This window comes from Numida meleagris, chromosome 2, assembly GCF_002078875.1.
Source record: "Numida meleagris isolate 19003 breed g44 Domestic line chromosome 2, NumMel1.0, whole genome shotgun sequence".
Lineage (NCBI taxonomy): Eukaryota > Metazoa > Chordata > Aves > Galliformes > Numididae > Numida > Numida meleagris.
In genome coordinates, this window is record NC_034410.1 from 170,340 (window position 1) to 191,901 (window position 21,562).

General features: G+C 41.0%; 1 protein-coding gene across 1 annotated transcript; it reads left to right on the top strand.

Annotated features, from left to right (window-relative positions):
- Window positions 1,235-20,185, top strand: AQP1 (aquaporin 1 (Colton blood group)). Its single transcript, XM_021387542.1, has 4 exons — window positions 1,235-1,714; window positions 16,531-16,695; window positions 16,908-16,988; window positions 18,366-20,185. Exons 1-4 carry the CDS (start codon window positions 1,328-1,330, stop codon window positions 18,543-18,545), a joined length of 813 nt encoding a protein of 270 aa, XP_021243217.1. The 5' UTR covers window positions 1,235-1,327; the 3' UTR covers window positions 18,546-20,185.

A 21,562-nucleotide genomic window follows, 5' to 3' on the forward strand; every position in this document is an offset into this window, starting at 1 on the left:
ATTGCCCAAGTGAAAAACATCAAATTAATTTAAGTGCAATTTAGAAGTTGGCAGCGGCGCACCAAGGGAAGAAGAAGAAAAAGGAGGAGGCAGAGCGGTGGGATGATTTTAAGTGCTCTTCTTTCAAGACTTGTGCCCGGGGACTTTGTTTCTGCCTCTGGATCGACTGCTGCACAGCTGTAAGTGCGAGGAAGCCCCCTGGCTTACAGAATAAGCTATCAGCAGCCGCTCAACCCGCAGCGTTCTGAGAGCACAAGGGTTAATTCGAGGCATGCACACATGTCCTGCCGCGATAAAGCCTGGAGCAATGAGACCTTTTGCTGCAGAGGATATTCTGGCTCTGTCGGGAGATGCATTTTGTCTGCAAAATCAAGCATGTAATGCCCCTTCTCGCTCGTTCTCCCCTTCCATCCCCGTTCCAGTCTCCCCAGTGACAGCTGACCTTCCGCTGCGCTTTCGCCGCAGGACGTGGGCTGGGGAGCCTCTGATCGCCTGCTTTGTGCTGATTGGGAAACCCTGAGATTAGGTAAATTAAAGAATTAAATAATAAAAAAATAAATCTATCCCTCAGCATCCAAACCATGGCCATGGAAAGCTTCCCCTTGCCATGGTGTCCGGTCCGATTTACACAGCGGTGACGGAGGTGGGGAGCGATCCTTGCCTCGGTCAGCTCGGATCAGTGCGTGTTGCTCTGTGTCTGTCCGTCCGTGGTTGGGATGGCATCGGAAACGCTCCCGGTCCCCAGGGAGCCAGCAGGAGAGACTTGTCTATCTGTTTTCAAATGAAACAGGGATCCCTCCGTCTCTAGAGTGTGGATTTAGTTGTCAGCTGTGTTTACTACCGTTGGATGTCCCGCAGCTGCCGTGGAGCTGAGTGCGGTAACCCAGCGGAGCGCTTCTGCTTTCAGCCCTGTGTCAGGCAGAGACCCCGAGACAGCCCTCGCTCCGACCCGAAGGATGAGGGAGAAGTGAAACAGAGTGAGGGTAACGTTCCTGAGGCACTCCCAAAGGCTCTTCCAAGGGTTTGAAAATACCTCTTAAAAACGGCAGCAGAGATCGAAGGCAGTTAAGGGAGAGGGGAAAAAAAAAAAAAGAAGAAAAAACTTTGGCAAGCATGCAGTGTCTTACATCAATCTAGCAGTCAGCATCGATGTGGATGTTCTTTCCTCCTTTTGTGCAACACCCCTTCCCTCCTACAGACCACCCAAGCCCTATAAATAATCCAAGGGCCGTATTTTTTCTCCAGCTTTCTCTTCAGACCTCGAAGGGAAAATATCAGGCAGGGGAAAGAAACAGAAGAGAGAGAGGAGGGCAGAGAGGCAGGAGAGATGGCCAGTGAATTCAAAAAGAAAATGTTCTGGAGGGCAGTGGTGGCCGAGTTCCTCGCCATGATCCTCTTTATTTTTATCAGCATTGGCTCGGCTCTGGGTTTTAAATTCCCATTGTCGGTCAACGGGACATCAGCCACTCAGGACAATGTGAAGGTTTCGCTGGCTTTTGGGTTATCCATCGCGACCATGGCGCAGAGCGTGGGCCACATCAGCGGTGCCCACCTGAACCCGGCGGTGACCCTGGGCCTCCTGCTGAGCTGCCAGATCAGCATCTTCAAGGCACTGATGTACATCCTCGCCCAGTGCCTGGGGGCAGTGGTGGCCACCGCCATCCTGTCCGGAGTCACCTCCTCTCTGCCTAACAACTCCCTGGGACTCAATACGGTAAGCTGCAACTTTGCTGTCCCCCTCGACTCTTTTTTTCCCATTGTAGAAATGAGAGGGCAGCACCTATAAGGATGTGTGTGGTGGAGGTGGTGACCTCAGGCAGGGATCTTGTCCTGACTGATGACAGGGTGTATGCATTCACTGCTGTCAGTTCAAGCACTATTTTAATCCTTTTCTTTGGTAAGAGATGCTGTAGGAATGGTCCATTTATTTTTTTCCAGAGCTTTATGGCCATTATCAGTTTTGCTTATGTTCAGTTTTGCATATCCATGCTGGAGAAAAGTGCCTTTTGATACCAATGTAACATTGAAATCGCTGGTATTTGCATGACTGCGTCTGTTTCCTGGTTCTGAAGGTCTCAGGTAACATGTCGTTGGCTCGTGATGCTGATTAATGTGTATACACTGGTGTTTTCACTTCTGTGAATGTGGTTCTTTTTCAATACATCATTAATAGTTTGTGTAACCTGATGACTGCAGTGTAAGAACCTATGGGACCCGTCAGAGAGATGGGTAGCAGGAGAAATCCTAGCACTAAAGGTGTGAGCATCACCTGTTGCATTTGGCACCGTGCTCACATCCTGCCTGGTGCAGAATCTTATCTGCACTTTTCTTCTTTTTCTGGCTTTTGCTGTGCAAAAATGGGGGAAAAAAAATGGAATTCTCAGGTGTAGTTTGGAGGAAGAGGTGAGGAATCTGCATTTAAGAGAGGTGCAGGTTTCAGCCCTCTCCCATCCGGGTGCTCCCAGCTACTGAATCATAGAATCACAGAATGGCCTGGGTTGAAAAGGACCTCAAACATGATCGAGTTTCAACCCCCCCCTGCTGAGTGCAGGGTTGCCAACCACTAGACCAGGCTGCCCAGAGCCACGTCCAGCCTTGCCTTGGCCATTACAGCATACAGACAACTGCCTGGTGGCAGTCCCCCTTCTCCACGCATTCTTTTTTGCTGTTGTCATTGTACCATAGCAGGAGCCAGAGGGGTAGTTACCCTTTTCAACATGAAATCATCCCACTGTCAGTGGATGTCAGCGAGGCAGTCCTACAGCCACAGCAGTACACAGAGGAGTACTATAAATGGAAATTCCCTTCTGGTCACTTATCTCACCTGATTCTGTTAAGAATATGCATTTCTTGGCTTTTCTGTGGCCCCCTTCTTGCAGAATAGTCCTGGCTGCAGTTTGAAACTTGAACGTATTTGAAATCTTATGCCCGCTGGAAGTCACAGGGATATTTGGGGCACAAAGCTCCAAATACTGTATCACTTCAGAAATCATTTTGGCTTTTGAAAACCCAGAAGTTGACATTAAGGAGATCACTGCCGAGCAGCCCAGGGCCATCCACCCGTGCTGCTCTGTGGGTTGGCTGCTCACCTGCCTGCAGGGATCCCACTGTGCTGCCCATCCGGGAATTCCTCTGGGATCATCCAAAACGTTTTTGGGGAAGAAGAGGGAATCTTTTCATTAACTGCAGCGGGCTCTGGCTGTGTGTGTGTGAGACGTGATCCTTTCCTCTGAAACCACTGGCAGAGGGAAGTGCTCAACCGCATGGCACAGGGTACCCGCCCCAGTGGTTTCCTCGAGAGGTCTGGCTGCCAGCTGCCATGGAACATGGGAGGTCTGCTTTCAGCAGCACTCCCCTTTGGTCTCGGCTCCTTCCCTTGCCTTGAAGCCCTGAAACTGGCTGTTTGTAAAGTGGGTGTAGGGGACCACCCCAAACGCTTGCTCCTCTGTTCTTCAAGGTACAAAGATTTAAGTCAGAGCTCTGCACAGGGGCGTCTCAGTGGGGAAAAGTCTGAGATGGAAAAATCCCTCCATGAATCTCAAAAACTGCATTTGAGAGTGGAAGCCTTGCCCCTCCCTCTGGAATTCATTCAGTGCACCCTTTCCAGTGCCGCAAAATCTATGGTAGGAAGATGTATTCTGTAAGTCTCCTCCATGCCTATTTTACAAATCTGACAATACTTTCTGCATGTGAACTGATGGATGAAATCATTCCCAAACGTTTGAAAAGCCCTGGTTTTGTTACTGTCAAACACTCCGAGTTTTGATCTTTTATTTTCTATTTCCCGTCCAGCAATAAATGTTCTGTACAGAAGAGAGTGGGGGGTGAATCCCAGGAGATGGGGAGAGCAACAGCTGTTCTTTTCCCCTGTAAGAAGGAGCTGGGGAGGAAAGCAAATCCATTCTTTTCCCACTCAGCTGGGACCAGCCGGGGAGGGGAGATGGGGGTCCGAGGGGGCAGTGGATCAGAGCCCAGTGTGGGGACAGTAGAACAGCTGTCCTCGTGCAGAGCTGATCACAACGGGGCACATCCTGAACTCACACTGCACTACCTCCTTCAGCAAACAGAGCGTAAGGAGGTGCCACAGAGACTTGCTTTTATGTCATGCTTGCTTTTCAACCTGAGGACAAGGAGGGGAGGGGCAGAGCTAGCATTCCTGCTGGCTATTTTGTCTTCTTGTCCTTCCAGTAGAAAATGAGGTATAGATTCACTATTGAGGAAAAGAATAGAAGGAAAGGGAATGCTGCTTTTTTGGCAAGGTTTGGGAAGGTGGCTTGGATATGCATGACTGTTTCCTCTGTTCAGACCTTGCCATGGTCTTGAAAGGGTGGTGGTTTGTTTTTTTTTTTGCAGGAAAATTGTGGTGGGAACAAGTTAATGGAGTCAGTGGCTAACCTGAGCCCTCACTGATGCTGGATGGGATTGCATGGGTGGGGTAAATTCTCGTTTATCCTGCCCATCTGTAGGTCCTGCACCAAGAGGCCATAGTACTGATCCCAATTCCTTAGGTTCCTTGCCAGCTCATAGACAGGAGAGACAAAGAAAGGTATTTCAGCTCTTAGACCCTCTCTGCTGTCCTCTAGAGAGACCTAGATCTCTTCCTTTACTGTAGAGGAAACTTGGTATGAGGAGGGTCCAGCCTTGGGAACCTTGATTGAGTTCCTGAAATAAAGTGTGATGAATCTGTGCCTTTCTTATCGCCCAAAGAGGAAAGGGATACGCGAGCAAACACAGCACAAAAAACAGGCATGGAAGGTACAGGGCTGAAGAGAAGGAAGAGAGCAGCAAAAAGCAGGATGCTCCTTTACCATTTTCAATATGAAAGTCTGTTTTATTCTTAGAGACAACCAAAACTGTCCCATATGAGGAGTTTGATCTAAACTTCACTGAAGTCAATGGAATTTTTTTTTACTTTGGCTGGTTCTAAATAAGAAATTCTGGACGATATTCAGAGAGGTACTTGGATTACTGAATCCTTTTAAGACACAGCTTCCCATATATTTCAGTAGTAGCGTGGCTGCCAAAGTATAAACTTTGAGCACTGGAGAAACTGAAAGAGTAGTATTCAATGTTTGTTGTTCTAAAAATTTGAATATTTATACTTGTTTCATTTAGTATCTTTTTTTTTTTTTTTTTTGGAAATTGAATTACTTCATTTTATAAATCTCCATTAGGTAAATATGTAAGAATAGAGAAAATGTAATCCAAAGTGCATTCATCTGCCAACATAGTTGGCTATTGTCTAGTGAGGACAGATCCGTAGTTTGGAAAATGGAAGAAATTCCTCATCATGGGCAATTAATGGCCAACAAAGAGCTCAAGCAGGAAAGACAGGTGAGAGGAGACGTCTGCCCCGTAAGGTAACACAATATTTGCTGTTCAGCAGTGTTTATCGTGAGATCCTTCATCCGGCTATTAAGATGTGCTGAACAAATTTATTTATCTCTTTTTTGTTTCATTTTGTTGTCAATTCTGTGTGAAAACAATCAGCTTCTGAAAAAATGCCGACACTCCTTTACCAATTAACAATTCTGAGTAGTTTCTGCATTTCTTTAATAGACTTACATGCCAGGAAATGTGCCCCCATAAGCCTGGGGGCCACCCCAGTCTGGAAATACTTTGAAAAATCTGCCTCAAAGTTTATAAAAACTATATATATATATTTTAAAAATGTTCCAAGTGGATCAGAAGTTGTAGGGAAGAAAAACAGACCCGCAGGTAGTTTTGCTCAGGGTCGATACAATGAAAAGGAAAACAACCAAGAATAACAAATAGAAGAACTCTGTTTTCAAAACTGCTTCATGGGCTGACAAACGTTGTTTGTGGAACTGAGGAACTTTCTAGAAAAGCCAGAGGAGATGTGCTCGGTGGATTTGGAGGTCTGGAGTATTTATTTAAGTCTGATGGATAGCCATGTAGATACCACTCCTACAAAGTGGAAAGTCACTTGCTCCTGGAACACCCTTTGGGTTTTCAGTGTGATTGAGTCTCTGCCTCCTTTCTTTTTTTGTCCCTTGGAAAGCTGCCTCGGAGGGCATCACAGGCTGTAGGGAGCTCCAGAATTCCCACATATGGTCCTATGCAACGTACCAGCCATGGCCCTCCTACCATGGGAGTAGGACTTGCATGCTTGGTGTTGGTGACTCAGTGCTTCCCTTTGTGATTTCCCTCTCCTTCTGCCCACACCCTCTGAGTCTGCTCTCCTCCAGCCTCAAATTAAGCAGTGTCTGGTTGCGTTGGTAGGGCTTCCAAAATAAACGGAGAGCTTGACGGCATGAGTGGACAATTGAGTCAGTGATTGATTAAGAATTAAGTGATGCTGCTTTTTCTCCGACTCAGTACGGAGAACTGTGGTTGCAGGGGTGCCACTGGGTGGATGAGATATGCAGCCAAGCTCCTGAACTCCTGTGCTTATTAAAAATCTCCCGGTACCTTTTTTCAATGCAGGTTATGTACTATGCCCTTCTCCAGCTTCCATGCCATCAGCTTCATTCTCTGTATCACTGCCCTCTGCCCTCCCTGTTTCTGATCAGATTTGGGAACCTTCAGCCAGCGTTGCCTGGATATCTGTGTACTTATACTCTGGAGCTGTGACACGGGACCAGAAGCAGCTGCACTTTCAGAGTGAGCAGAATGGTTCCTGGACATGAGATTAGCCCGTGATTTTTTGTTTCTTAACAAAGAGCAGCACAACAATAGCTCTTTATTCGATTTCAATCTTGCAGCAGCCGTCTTTTATAGCTTGCCAGCATTGTATTGAATCACAGCATGCCAGGAAGGTGGAACATAGGAAAGGCACCTGCTCAGGAATGGCCACAGTCACAGCTGCTTTCTAAGGAGTTCACACGAGACAGCAGAAATATCTGGGCTGAGGTTTAAAACTGATGTTATCGTCCATCCTCCAGTACCTTTGAGAATAACGAGGGTTATGGCTCTAATTCTATTTTTAAGACTCAAGTTATTTTTATTTTCGTTTCTACAAAAATTGGCTTAGTGCTTCTGCTCCATAATGACATAGCCATGCCCTAAGCTTTTCACAGAATCACAGGATCACTAAAGTTGGAAAAGACCACTAAGATCCCCAAGTCTAACCCCAGCTCACTCCCACCATGCCCACTGATCATGTCCCTCAGTGCCACATCTCCAGTTTGTGGCACATGATGAAGCCCTCATTGATCATCTGTCTACAGGTTAATCCTTTGGTGCTAAAACAGAGCGGTCCAAAGTGGATTTCAAGCCATGAACAGGGTTAGCATCCAGAGAACCCAAGGATGACTGGTGCATTGTTTGAAAAATACTCTGCAAACCTCAGAATAAATGCCGTATTTGAATAGAAAAGTTAGAAATTCGTGAAGGGCAGACACGGAGGCTTTTAAAATAATGAGCTGCAACAGGGCTAAAAATTCTATTAATTTGTGAGATTGGTTAATGTTGTAATTCAAATTAGTTCATGGCTGTGGTTTTTTTTTGGAATACATTTTTTTTTTCCTGTTTTTGACCAGCTGTCCAAATAAGTAGGAATAAGTATGAAGGAGGTAAAGAAGGAAAGTAACCTTTCCACTGCCCTTCCTGACTGGTGAATGAACAGTTAAAACTGTTCTCCTTTCCCTGGCACTCTGTGTATTATGCCATATATATTGGGATATTTTGTGCGTAGGGGTGCACACATCTCCACGCACACACTCAGACACAATAGATGGAAGGATAGATAGAGAGACAGAGGGATAGATAGTTGGATAGATGAATAGATATGTGGTTAGATGCATGGATGGATAGATAGATAGACATATAGAATGACTTTTCAGATGAAGCTAACCCAAATTCCATACTCTAATTTAATTTCATTGTACATTAAGAATATACGTTAGTGAGTATTAATTTTAAATCAAGATCTGGCACGGCCTAAAAGGGACATAGGAGGAAGATGGGGAGGGACTCTTTATGCAGGACTGTAGTGATAGGACAAAGGGGAATGGCTTTAAACTAAAAGAGGGGACATCCAGGTTGGATATTAGGAAGAAATCCTTCATGGTGAGGGTGATGCCCTAGCACAGGCCGCCCAGAGAAGCTTTGATGACCCATCCTTGGCAGTGCTGAAGACTGGGTTGAATGGGGCTTTGGGCAACCTGGTCTAGGTCTGGTGGGAGATGTCCTTGCCTGTGGCAGGGGATAGAACTAGATGAACTTTAAGGTCGTTCCAACCCAAACCGTTTCTGGATTTTGTGATTCTATGGCAAGAATCACAGTCTAAGGACAAATGGAAATTTCCACAAGAAACATGAGAATGAATATTATGGATCTCTTCTTGATATGCTGTTAAAAGCAGCAAGTCATTGCAGCAGGGCTCATGTACCTTGGGAGATAATTTGGACCTTTGGGAGGGTTGAGAATAGTATCTCTTTAGTGAGAGAATCCTAAAAAGTTTAGCTATCTGGCTTGTATATTGTTACCTTTAAGAGAAGCGTTTCTTAAAACAAAGATACTGAAACACATTACAAGTACTACAGGAAGAAAAAATAGCCCTTGAAAAATTTCCTGTTTGTCTCAAGAGGAAATTGCCTGTTTTCTTTAGAGCAGTAGTACATTCTTGCTTATTTGTCATGCTCTAACTTAATTGAGAGTATGCAATAAAAGAGAGATCTTTACCTGATATTGTAATTAAAAAATGTAAAAAAAACTTTGTATTTAGAAAAAAATCTTTGTTCCTGAGTTAAAGATACCACACCAAACTATTCCACTATTCCTCAGCCCCACACGTAGCAAGCTACAGGCACGATTCTGTGTCTGTGTTTCTCAGTTTCCGTGTTCCCTTGCCTTTCTGTATTCCCTGTGCTCCTCAGAACCCTCGGTATAAAGTTAATGCCAGTATCATGGAGCAAGTGAATGTCTGCTGGAGGCTTTCCTGCACTGTCTGGGAGCAGTATGTGGTTGTACATTTATTAATGTACAACCTGATGGAAAAGCACTACTCTTTCTGGCATTCAGAGCCAAAGCTAGTGCTGCTATTTACCTCCTGCAACTCCACTGAAGTCAATGATATCTGAAGCTATGACACAACATTCACTTGTTAAATCAAACATACAGGCCTGTCAGGCATCCTGGAGGAAACTCTATAAACAGCAGGAGGCCAAAAAAGTATGCTGAGAGCTCTGCAAGGGGTTTCTCTTTTGACATTTGAGGAAGGGAAAGCAGCCAAGAAATCCTCCTTGTACTTTCTGAGCAGAGTCCTGTGCATCCCTTCTGCAGGAACCACTGAGAAGTACCACAAAAACCAATTTTTCCATGTTCTTGACACTTTCTGTGCCGAGAGAAGTCAATGAAAGCTTTGAAAGCAGAAGCGTGGCATAAGTTTCCTTAAGTATATTCACATAATTTCCCTTGAAATTAATGATGAGTGCATTTGAAATGAGGAATACAAATAAGTAAAGTTAGGCATGGCTTCTGTTTCTTACTTTCATATGACTTTTGGCTTCATGATCAAAGTGGAGAAGGAGCTGGAACTATTCCCCTAACTTCTGCACTGCAATGCTCACACTCAGAGCTGTACTTTCAACTCGTGGAGAGCTCTGGAATGCTCTGCACAAGACTGACAGTATGAACTACCTCAGAAGTGGGAATTTTGAAAACTTCACAGGTTGGCTGGAGGGATTTTCTAGAAGTACAAAATGAATATCACTTTGGTGCGATTCCCAAACACTATATTGTGATGTTTGTTTGAATCTAGATAGTTATTCCAGGAACAACTCAGAGGTAGATTGCACAAAACTCAAAATTCAGATATGTCTTCAATTACCCATTGAATCATAAAATCATAGAAGCATAGAAGCACCAAGGTTGGAAAAGACATCCAAGATTATCCAGTCCAACTGTCCACCTACCACCAATATTTCCCCACTAAACCTTGTCCCTAAATAAAGCATAATTTATGGGTTTCCTGAACTTCTTGCACTGTCCCCATTATATCTTCCAGCCTTATGTGGATATCTCAGCTACCCAATGGTATGGTAAATTTTTAGTACAACATTTAAACATTTCTTGAACACAAGAAGCACCGTCTCCTTTTGGGCTGACAATACAAGAGGTCATAAACAGTGCACTGGTATAAAGGAGTGCTTCACATATTCTACTGAAAATGGACAATTTACTTGTACTTGGCTGGGCAAAGGAAAATATCACTATTATCCATCTTCTGAATAGTAGTTGTTTATTTCGTAGGAAAAAAAAAAAGGAAATGAAAAAAAATATGTTTCCCAGATAAATTTTCCCAGAGGCACATCAGAAAGTTAAAGTGTAAACGAGACTGTTTAACAAATGGCCTTTCTCCAACTATCTGTTTTAAATGGAAGTTCTGTACTGTTGCTGGCTTTTACTGCATGTCACTGGCCATCGCTCTTCTCTTTACTGCATCCCGAGCTGCTGCGAGACAAAGCCCAGGCCAGGTTCCCATCAGCTGGAGGATGGGGTGGGAGGGAGGTTAGTCTTGTTCCTGGAGGGTGTCCGCTGACCAAAGAATGGAAAATATGATTTGCGCTTGGGGAACTGAATGTGTCCCCTTTAGAACTCTTAAGGCTGTATTTTTAGGAAGGATAATCGAAAGGACAATATGTTTTGTCCCTAGGTTCTGCTGAATGCTTCTATTGTTGACCTAGGATACAATCCAAAGCTAATTCTTTGCCTCATAAGCAGCTCCATCTGAGTGCTCTTGCCATATAATTTTAAATGAAACTCTTTAGATCTTTGCCTCACTCTACTTACTAAAGGAATGTGACTTTTCTACTTTCTGAATCCCTAATGAGTAAATAACGAGTATAGAAACATCAATTTCAGAGTAATGTTATTAAATTGCAAGGAGAGAAGAGAATGACTGGGGTTAAATAGCTAAGGATACATTTGGACTGTGAGTTAAAGGGAGGCTTACAGCTGTTCCAGCAGGAGAAGGAGATGTTATTAGGATAGGAGTTATCAAGTTATGAGCATGATAGAACCCGGAGCTGAAAGAATGGGAAGAGTCAGACAAAATGACAGGCATCTTTAGGGAAGTAGGAAGATTTGTTACTGAGATTGCATTCAAAGAACATCGTATCAAATAACTCTGCCCAGCAAAACACTTAAATGTTAGTGTGGTATGAAGAAGCATATTCAATATTTCCACTATATGGATGAAGAGGAGAGCATGAACCATTTAAACCAGTGTGAAAAGATTTTCTTACTAAGAAAAACGAGGAAAGTCTAAGATGGGAAAGCTTAAGCTGTAGGAAGAAGAAATAAGAACACAGATTCATTTTTTAAATAGTCAGCCAGCAATATAGCCCAGGAGGTAGATAGCAATTGGATTGAGAAGAAAGGTCAGAAATTTTCCCTGAAGAGTAAAGCCTACTATGGAAGAGAAAAGCTCCTAACTTGGAAAGCAGAAAACATCAGGCCCAGTGCAAATGGCAGCTTATTTGAATTCAGTACACGGGGAAAGAGGACTGCCTGACATAAAGATATTATTTGTTGCAGCAGTTCTTATTCCAGCATGAATATTAAAAATACTTTAAGAAAAGGTGATGCGTATGTGTTGAGAAGATGCCATGGTTTTGCTTTTCTGTCTTGAAAAAGCATCAGTCAGCACTGCTTGCTGTGAAGTGTTTCATAACTATGGAGAAAATTCACATTCCCATACTGAAAAATAGATTTCTACATTTCCAGAGGCCTCATCTTGTTCAGGAATAATGAGAAACTAATCCCTGTTATATGAAAGCAAGGTTAACCCTAGAAGATGCCGCCTTTTGCTGAATTTGTTGGATGACATGAGGCAGACATGGTATCACATCATGAAACCACCTTGCATAACAACTCTCTTATCCATTTAACGGGAAACAGCTTTGAGCCTGATATACTTTGATTCCTGATGAGAAAAATATGAAGCCCCTGGAGAAGTACACAGTTGGGTTTACCTTGGGCCAGTTTAATTTCCTGTGCCTGTTTCTCTTTTGAAGGCAGACATCTAATAAATATCCTGTTCCAAAAAAAGGAGAGAGGAGGGAAAAATAAAGAAAACATACCATTTGCCCACACCGTTGCTGGAAGCTGTGGAAGTCAGTCAGCTAAACGTGGCAGTTACGGGCACCAAACTGAATCTTCCAGAGTTCCAGTTGCAGATAAATCACAACTACTTGATGTTGTGGAGAGATGGAAGCAGCGTGACTGCTGCTCATTCCCTAAGAACAAAATGCAGTTGCACACCTCAAGTAGTTTCTGTCATGGCTGGATATCTCCAGTGATGCAGAACTCAGTACTCAACGTGCCTTAGTACTTAGCTTCCAACCAGTTTCTTCTCAGGAGCCATGGGCTTCCTGATCAAGATAGGATTTCTATTAACTTAGAAAACTCCAGTTGTTTTATTTCTTTTTCCCCACTAACTTGTTCTGAGTCACACTGAACTCAGGTAAAAATGTTGATGGCGGGATTCAGCTGACAGAAGGATGTACCTCATGTGGGTTGTCTCCATCTGTGCTTCTACATATGATGTTGGTGCTATTACAGTCAAGGGTGAATTACTCAGAACAAACCACTCCAGCCAAGGCAGTGATTCGGCTGGTCAGCTATTTTTTTGTCTCACTATAACCCTCAGATCTTGCCAATAAAGCAACCCATTCCTTAGGTACATTTCTGATGCTTTTCTTGTCGAAGAAGTTCAGTGATTTAGAAATGAGGTTCAGCGGAACAATTCATCTGAACACAAAGTGCCACCTAAAATGCAGTGTGTGGGAATTACTGGAGTAAGGTGAAAAAAGGCCAGAGATTTCCCCAGGGATGCATCAAGGACAAAAGCATCCCATGTCCCTGCAGAGATGTTTTGCATGACCACTGGTAAGCAGCCTACCAGTGTAGCAGAGAAAGTCATTTCAGTGTGTGCAAGTCACTGGAAAAGGACATTTACACTCCAGCACTACAATAGAGGTGACTACATCATACATTTCAAGGCATTATTATATCTCTTTAAGAACAAATTTTTCCATTTTTTAAAGGAGATATAGTCACCTTCAGTTCCGAATATACTCAGTAGCAGAATAGTAGATGTTAAGATCAGTGGCTGATATTTACCATTGTGTGTATTGACATACTCATGTAGTGAAGTATCTGCAACGTATAGTACTACTAGGTGCAAATTAAGATTTGCCCTGACCTTACTGAAGGCTCAAGCATCTAGCGTCAGGTATTCTATAAAACTGCAAAAACTCAGGCTTTCCTTAAAGATGTAAATAAAGCAAGAAAATGCAATCAAAGGGTAACCAACCTACTCAGTTCTGTCAGGAGATTAAAATGGCAGATTTGAAAGGCGTAAAGCTTTTTATGTTGCATCAAGGGTTAGCTGGGTAAACTGCATCTCCACTGTGATTTGATGACTCTCCTTTATCATAGAATCATAGAGGAAATACACTTTCCTACTACTCCTGTTACACAGAGAGATTGTTAGTTTGGTGAAGACTCATGGTGTTCCATGTGTTGCTGTAACCTAAGATGTCCAGCCTACTGCTGTAGTGACACTATAGCGCTGACAAGTAGGCAAATAACCAACATATGTGATAGCATACTTGCAAACCACAGCAAACCAGGGCTTGCCTCAGTCTGCAGTATTTTGGAACACAGCCCAGAGTTCTTGCTCTCGCAGTGGAGAATCTTACGTCCCTGGCAGTCTGCGTAATATTACACGCTAGAGGAAAGCAAAAGGTTTCCTATGATATTTCCAGGTTTTATTTGGTTCCACACAGCCCATCAATAAGTGTTGATTAGCAGGGAGAATGACCTCAAGTCACGTCAACCTTAGGATGTGTTTTCCTGGAGGGAAAGGAAGACTATGATTTCCACCTCTCAAAGATAAGGATTATCACAGGTTTTGAGGGCATAATTTTGCTCTTATTGTCTTTTTCTTTCTTTCTTTTTTTTTTTTTCTTGAAGACCTTCAAAGCAAAGGAAATGTCCTATGCTAGGTTAGTATTTATTCATTTCAAATGCCAAGGCCTTTTCACACTTCAACAAGAATGCGTCACATCTCAGATCTTGACTCTCTGGGGTTTAAAAGTTGCATTATGATAGAGGAAAATTTAGTTTCGTGTGCACTTTTGGGCATCTGTATACACTCACTTATTTACAAATACGCTTGTTTTTCATTTGGCCTTCCAAATATGGGATAAAATCTTCCAGAGTCTGTAGTACAGAATCTTTTATATCACTAGGATTTATCTGAAATTTAAGTTATTGAGTCACTACTCAAATCTGTCTGCAGCAAATAAAGTGATTATTTTAAAAAGGAAAGGATAAAAGTAATAGAATACTGATTTCGTATGATATCAGGTGTTCAGTATGAATTTCTAGATCATGTCATTTTTGCTGCCAACTCAAATGTACATAATTTATATTTCTCACATATATATCCTATTTGTGTTGAAGATTTCATGAAATGGTCTTAGTTTCTACTGTATGGATACTTCAGGAACCAAAATATCCATCAATTCAACCAAAATTCCCTTTTATCTGTGGATAAACTAATTCTAACTGAAGGGTTACTTGTTCTGCATGTTAAAGAACAAGATATAAAATTATGTTATTAATGTTTCAGATCATCAGTTCTTATAAATTAATATATTTTCACTGTTGTTACTACAGCTAATAAGATTTTTTCTAGCTGAAGACAGACAATATTCTCTTATGTTTACAAATGTGATACTATTCTATGTTACAGAGAAGAAACAAGAAAACTGAATAGCCAGGGTGGAAAGTGAAGGAGTTCAGCAAAACCTCCTGAAGTTTTGATGTTATTCAAAGATAAATTTTAGGAAAATTACAGTGTAAAACCATGAAAAGAGATTTAATACATGATTTCCCATAGTTTCATTGTTTCTGACAGGTCACCATAACGAGTAATAATGTTTTTGTTATGTTCGACCTCGCAATTTTTAACACAGAGGCTATGACAGATGGGACAACCTACTGATAGCTCTATTATTGAGTGTAAGTTTTGCAGAGCGTGCTTCCTACCCTGAGTCACTTACATTCTCAGTTTCTCTGGCGTGTGTCCAAGCTCATGTTTTATCCCATCCATGCAATGCAGTTACTTCTGTTTAACAACAATTCATTCAGCTCATAAAGGTTTGTCCTAACTAAGACACCAGTAAATACAGTGATTTGAAACAGAATTCAAAACCTGTTATATCATTATTTAGATCCATGGTTACTTGTTAAAGAAAACTTGTAATAATACTACAGAAATATGAATAGGTTATTATTTTTTAATGCTCATTTAGGTTAATTTCCGTGGTTTCTACATATCCTACAACATTTGCATTATTAAGAAACTCAACTGATTCCATGATTAATAATACAGTAGGAATATCTACATCTGCCAGTGTGAGTTTTTTTGGAGAACATACTTTATTTCACTGATAAACTGAAATACTTCCTCCAACAGCCCATTAGCAATTCTGTATTGTGGATATTTATTCTACCTACCTACACCTAAAACTAATCTATATGTGAGTTGTTTTAAAGCTCTTGTTGTAGTCAAATGAGATCTAGTCAATACAGTCAAAAAGGACAGAGCTATTCAGTTGAATCTCAAATGATCATCAACATATCATCACCTGAGTGGCTCATCCCTGTTGACTGTGCTCATTACCTATCCCAGTTCAGAGATACACTGCTTCAACACAGGCTGCTGGAGCCATTTTAGATACCTATGGCCTCCTGTAGTACCAGTGTCACATCTACTGGTCCCACGTGAATGCCATGAACAATCCAGGGTATTTCAAATGGCATTAGAGGAACTTTTTCACACAACTGAACTGACTATAGGTGACTTAAAATTTGGGAGGGAATCTGCCCATGGTTCCTGCATTTTGCTGGACATTGCCAACATAAGGTCCTTGTTTTGAAGAGTTCATACTGAACAACAGAAAATAATTAGTGGTATTAGAAGAAAGGATTAATGTGACTTGTTGGTAACAGAGACAGATACCTTCAAGCTACTCAGAGCTGTGCTACTTTCTTGCTCTATTTGTCCCTTCCTCCTCATGCTCCTGTTTGTTTGGCAATTGTTGCTAAAGGCAAGTTGAGCAATGTTTAACTTGACCACAGCATCCTCATTCTCACCAGCAATGAGTAAACCTCTTATGGCACCAGAGGTTACTTCTTCAGATAAATTCTATTGAAGGCAAATCTTTAACAGATTTGTCTTTCACATGTACACAGTTACATTCTCATTGTGTCTACTGGTTGAGTGTTTGCTTTGGCTGGATGCACTAGATGCAACCACCATGTTTTATCACTAACAAAAGATGGTTACATCTACACTCGAGTGCAATAGCATGTGTTTCAACTGATTTCTCTCCTCTTTATTTTTGTTGTTGTTAAGTGAAGGAAGCACAAGTAGAGAAATGAATATACAGGTCTGAACTGAGACGCCACATCCCATGAAACTTTGCTGTACTGTGTGAAAGCAGATAGGAGTATCAGATTTTTTTTTCTTTCCTTCTTGTCTCCATGCAGCTTGCAAAAGGAATCAATGCAGGCCAAGGACTAGGAATTGAAATCATTGCTACTCTCCAGCTGGTTTTGTGCGTCCTTGCCACTACAGACAGGAGAAGGAACGATGTTTCAGGATCAGCACCTCTGGCCATTGGTCTTTCTGTTGCCTTGGGACATCTCCTTGCAGTAAGTTTTAGCTCTCACCTTTGATGTGTGCAATGTTCTACCTCAATACGGGCCAGTGAAGAAAGGTAGATGATTGGCAAGATAGCAGTTTCATCCTTCTGCCTCTTCTTCACAGACTGACCTTAATTCTACACTGTGCATGGTAATGGTATGTAATGAAGATGCCGCATGTACTTTGATAACTCACCGCTGGTTTTCCTTTCAACTCCTAGATTGATTACACCGGTTGTGGAATTAACCCAGCCAGATCTTTTGGCTCAGCACTGATTGCCAACAACTTTGAAAATCATTGGGTAAGTTGAAGAAATTTGTTTAGCTTTCAAGAGATTTTTCATTTACACAATTTACAAGATCAGAAACATGTAAATCCAAATAACTAACTGTTGCTGAGTTGCTGTTCCTATTTCATTTAACAAAAATAATCTTTTGCTTCTGACTCTCTTTGAGAGATGCAAATTCGTCAAGACGATTTTGTGTTTTCAAAGTAATACAGCTAATTTTCTCTGGTTGTTTCCCCTTAAGCTTATTTAAGTAAGTAAATAAATAAATGAATAAAACTTTAAAGCCTCATTACACTGAATCCTATGTTGAGATTATATTGTTTAAACTAAGTCTGTAAATTGCAGTAAAACTTGCTTGTGAAATGCATTTAAGCACGCTTATAAAAGTGGATTATGCAATAATTGGAAGTTAGTAAAACACCCATCTACTTAAACTTAAATCTCTGCTTATGCACTTGCATGGATAAGTACACTGGGAAGACTATAGATTTTATAATTATTCTCTGGTTAAAATGAGGAACTTCATGAACATTTACTTATTTCACTAAAACTCAGTGTAATTTGTTCTAACTCTCCCACTCATTTTGGCAGCTATTTGCACAAGATTTCTTGAAAGTTCAGTGGCAGTACAATGGGGTTATGAAATTTTGGATTTGAATGCCATTTCAATCTAAAGAGTAATACATACAAAATCAGGACACTGTGGAAATTGTACCATTATCTCCCACTTAGACACTTTTATTGGGATATTAGAATAATGAAGCTAAGCAAGGAGCTAGTTATTTTCAGAAGTATGTAGAAAAAACATGTTACTTTCGTAGAGAGAGAGAAAAAGAGGGAGTGATAATAATGCCTATTAAACCACTGATATTGCTGGATAAAGAGAACATGTTTTCAGACTCAGTATCTCTTTGGCTGTGTACATCCCTCAAAATGATCTATTCTTTCTATTAAAATCATCTTCTCGGATAAATAATATCTATTACCTCTTCCTCCAAAAGTTGTTGGCCTCCTGTGGAATGTCCCTAGCTAAATAGTAACTAACAGCAAATTAAGACCCTAATTAGATCCTCACTGAGTACTATTTTCAAAGTCACCTATCACTGAAGTTTTCTGTGAGAAATGAATCTAATGCTCTCACTGCTTTTAGGGATTGGTCCCCTCTGCCTGCCAAATATAGCTTGAGCAACAGAGATGTTTTACTAGTAGATACCTAATTTTAAATATCAGAAGTTGACAATATAGTCACAGATATCCATTTCTGGGTCCCTTATCCAATTCGTGGTTTCACTCTGAAGTTCATGCAGAAAAACTTTAGCGGACATTTCCAGAACAGCTTCAAATGCAATATTACCTGATGTATTAACTGGGCTTGGAACTGTGTTCCAGATCTTCTGGGTTGGCCCAATCATTGGAGGAGCAGGTGCTGCCCTCATCTATGACTTCATCCTGGCTCCCAGAAGCAGTGACCTGACCGATCGTGTGAAGGTGTGGACCAGTGGCCAAGTGGAAGAATATGATCTGGAAGGAGATGATATGAACTCCAGAGTTGAAATGAAGCCAAAATAAAGAAGGACAAGGGGGAGGGGAAACACATTGGTTTTCGAAGATTTTATCAGTGTTATAGACTCTTTGTAAACCAGCAAGAAGTACTTTGCTTTTTAATTCAGTATGGTTTTCCATTTTTTGCCCCCAATCTTAGTAACATTTTTTTATCTGGGGTCTTTCAATTACAACATCTTCAGGTGAAGAATTCATTAGTGTGATCTAAATAAATTGGGTTGATATTTAACCCTTCTCTCCCTACCATCAAATTTGCTGGTGTATTCAGCGTGGCTGGTTCTCCCAGCACATCATGTGGTAGTGATAAGTAGTCTGCTGAAAGAATAGATACTTAGGATAAGTCTTCATCTGTCCCATTAATAGGGGTTTATACCAGAAAAAGTATTTATACAGAAATGCAAGGCTGGTATTTAATGTCAGCAGTGCATGTGAAAAAAGTTCTTTAATCATTTGCCACAAGCATCTTTTGGAAGCGAAGGCCACTAAAAATTATTTGTTATGTAGAAAGAACCATAATTTTCTAAATTATTGATAATCTCCAAGAAAAGGACCAGAAATATTGTTGAGGAAAACAAGAAGCTTCAGATTTCAGAGATCCATTTACATTTTCCAGTGTTTCATCCTCTCTGAACCTGCATCCAGTTGTGAAGGGATAATCAAAAAATGTATAAGTATGTGAATTCCTGGGAAGTAATAACTAGAAGTGAGATTGGAGAGCAGTAGTTACAACAGCAACAAGAACAACATGGTTGTGATATGTAAACAGGGCCTGATTGTTCCTGTGACTGCTCTATCTTTGCTTGTCTTATGTAAATTAACTGTATATTTGAAAAGAAACCAGGAAAAAAAGACCCCTTTCTTCCTGACCCCATTTTAATAGCAAGTGCTATGACATTCAGGGACAATGAATAGATATACACAGTATATTTTCTAATGAGGGACAAATACATACCCAGGTGTAAGTCCATTTTGAGGGTCATTTCTTTGTTTTTATATATATATATATAAATGTTTATATATGTGTTTTATACAGAAAGCCTAGTATACTGTTTTGTAAGAAAATAAGAGCGGAAAACAAGTGGAAATAATTTCATAAGAGCTTAGCAAAATAAATGACACTGGAAACATAAGGAAAACTAACATTCTAAACAAAATGGAAGATGATTTTCTGTTTTTGTTTTTGTGTGTGTGCTACTTTTGATTTCCTGAATAACCCCTAACAGTAGCTGGTCTCACATACTAACTATAGATTATAGCTGAAGCAGGTAAGTGCTGATATACTTGTTCTGCACTAAACCATTTTACATAAGGAATGAGGCCCAGAGGAACCTACATAAAAAATGACACAGTTAACCCTTCAGACAAGCACCCCAGAAGTAATATGAATGATGGAAGTCTCCCAGTAGACAGACAGCATGGACACTGAAATTGAAAGAGGGTTGACATAGGAATCTGTGACTGTTGGATCATTTCATCAAGTTGAGCAGATGTACAAGATAAGAATAAGAAAAAAATAGAACAGCAGACTAAACCAGAATCTTTTTTGTCTACTTTTGGTGTGTTATCCTGTGAATTGTCTATGTACATACAGCATGACTGGATTTTGGGGTGGTTTAAAAATAAATAAAATAATTTGTGCTAACACATGAAATGTTCATGGTTCTTTTTTTGTTTCTCTGCAGCACAACACAATTTCCTCTGCTATAGTATTATCAGGTGCCCATCTATAAGACTGAGAAAGCTTCTTTGTATGGCAAAGTAGGCCCTCACCTAGAATCAAGCTCTATTTATAATGCACTTAGAAATGAAACAAGGTACAAAGACCTCATGCCTTCTTTCCAGAATCTGTTGAATCCAGACTTTCCAGAATCCAATTCTAGAATTTGCTGATGTTCTAGGACATCCACTGACCCAAAATCAGTCCTTTTTTTTTATTCCATACAAACTCGACCACCCAGAACAGCTGGAGGAATTATTCAAAATAAATAGTTTTCCTTGACAAGCTTGAGGCAGCTTAACACCTATAGCAATGCAGATTCAAAATTTGTTCTATTTCTTGCACAAAGTAGTATCTCTTTTTCTTCTATTCTACAAAGTACACATTATTGAAGAAAAGCAACATTGACTTTCTATTATGTTTATAATAAACCTATGTCATATTAGTGGTGTAGCTGCCGCTGCTGATTATCCCAGTAATAAACAAAAGAGAAGGAAAGATATAAGATGTAAGATAACTATTTCCCTAGGGAAGAAACAAAAAGTAGATCAAAGCAAATTAAGTGTTATTTGTCAGTGTATTCAGACTGAAAATGTTTCCAGGGTTCCTGGAAATTAAGTAAAAACACGTTAGAGTGGAATTCCAGACTTAAATCTCCTCCCGCTTCTTTTTAGAGAAGGAAAATCCTAATTGCACAAAATGCTTTTCTAACACTCAGATCCTGATGTGAGAGCAGGTGTTTCAAAACAATGCAAGGCCATAGCTACTAATGGTCTCCCCACTCCTGGCACAAATGATTTCGCTTTGTGTTGGACAAGCACACTTAAAAGTTATCAGCACACATTAAAATATTTGGAGGTTACCCAGGCAAAGGAATTAAAAGCACGAAGCAGCAAGTATCGAAACCTACTATCAAATGTCAAGTGGACAAATGTATTTACATGACGTTGCCCAGAAACCCAGCAAAATCTCCCTGGAATCAAGCTGAAGCCTGGAACACAGTTGTTTAAAAGAGCTCCTACGGTGTATGCACTAATGGCTCCTGATCTTTTGACAAAGAGACCACGTCTATGCCCTAATGTTTCCTAGGGATGTATTTATCACTTGTTCTGACAGGAAAAGATGAAAAAAAAGGCAGATGCTGATGTTTAGCTGAGGACCACCTGTCATGGTCTCAGATCCAACCTATTTGTTATCTTGTGGCATATCAAACACCCACAGAGAGTGGCTGCACAAATGGTAGTGGGTCCATTCCAAGGCATGGGAACAGAGCTGACTGTGCCTGCACAGGTCATCCCAAGCTGTG

What these genes read in the sequence shown, in the direction of transcription:
- AQP1 (XM_021387542.1), top strand. Translation starts at nt 1,328, where the DNA reads ATGGCCAGTGAATTCAAAAAGAAAATGTTCTGGAGGGCAGTGGTGGCC. An exon ending in ACTCCCTGGGACTCAATACG is followed by an intron (nt 1,715 to 16,530) that starts GTAAGCTGCAAC and finishes GTCTCCATGCAG; the next exon opens with CTTGCAAAAGGAATCAATGC. An exon ending in ACAACTTTGAAAATCATTGG is followed by an intron (nt 16,989 to 18,365) that starts GTAAGTTGAAGA and finishes ACTGTGTTCCAG; the next exon opens with ATCTTCTGGGTTGGCCCAAT.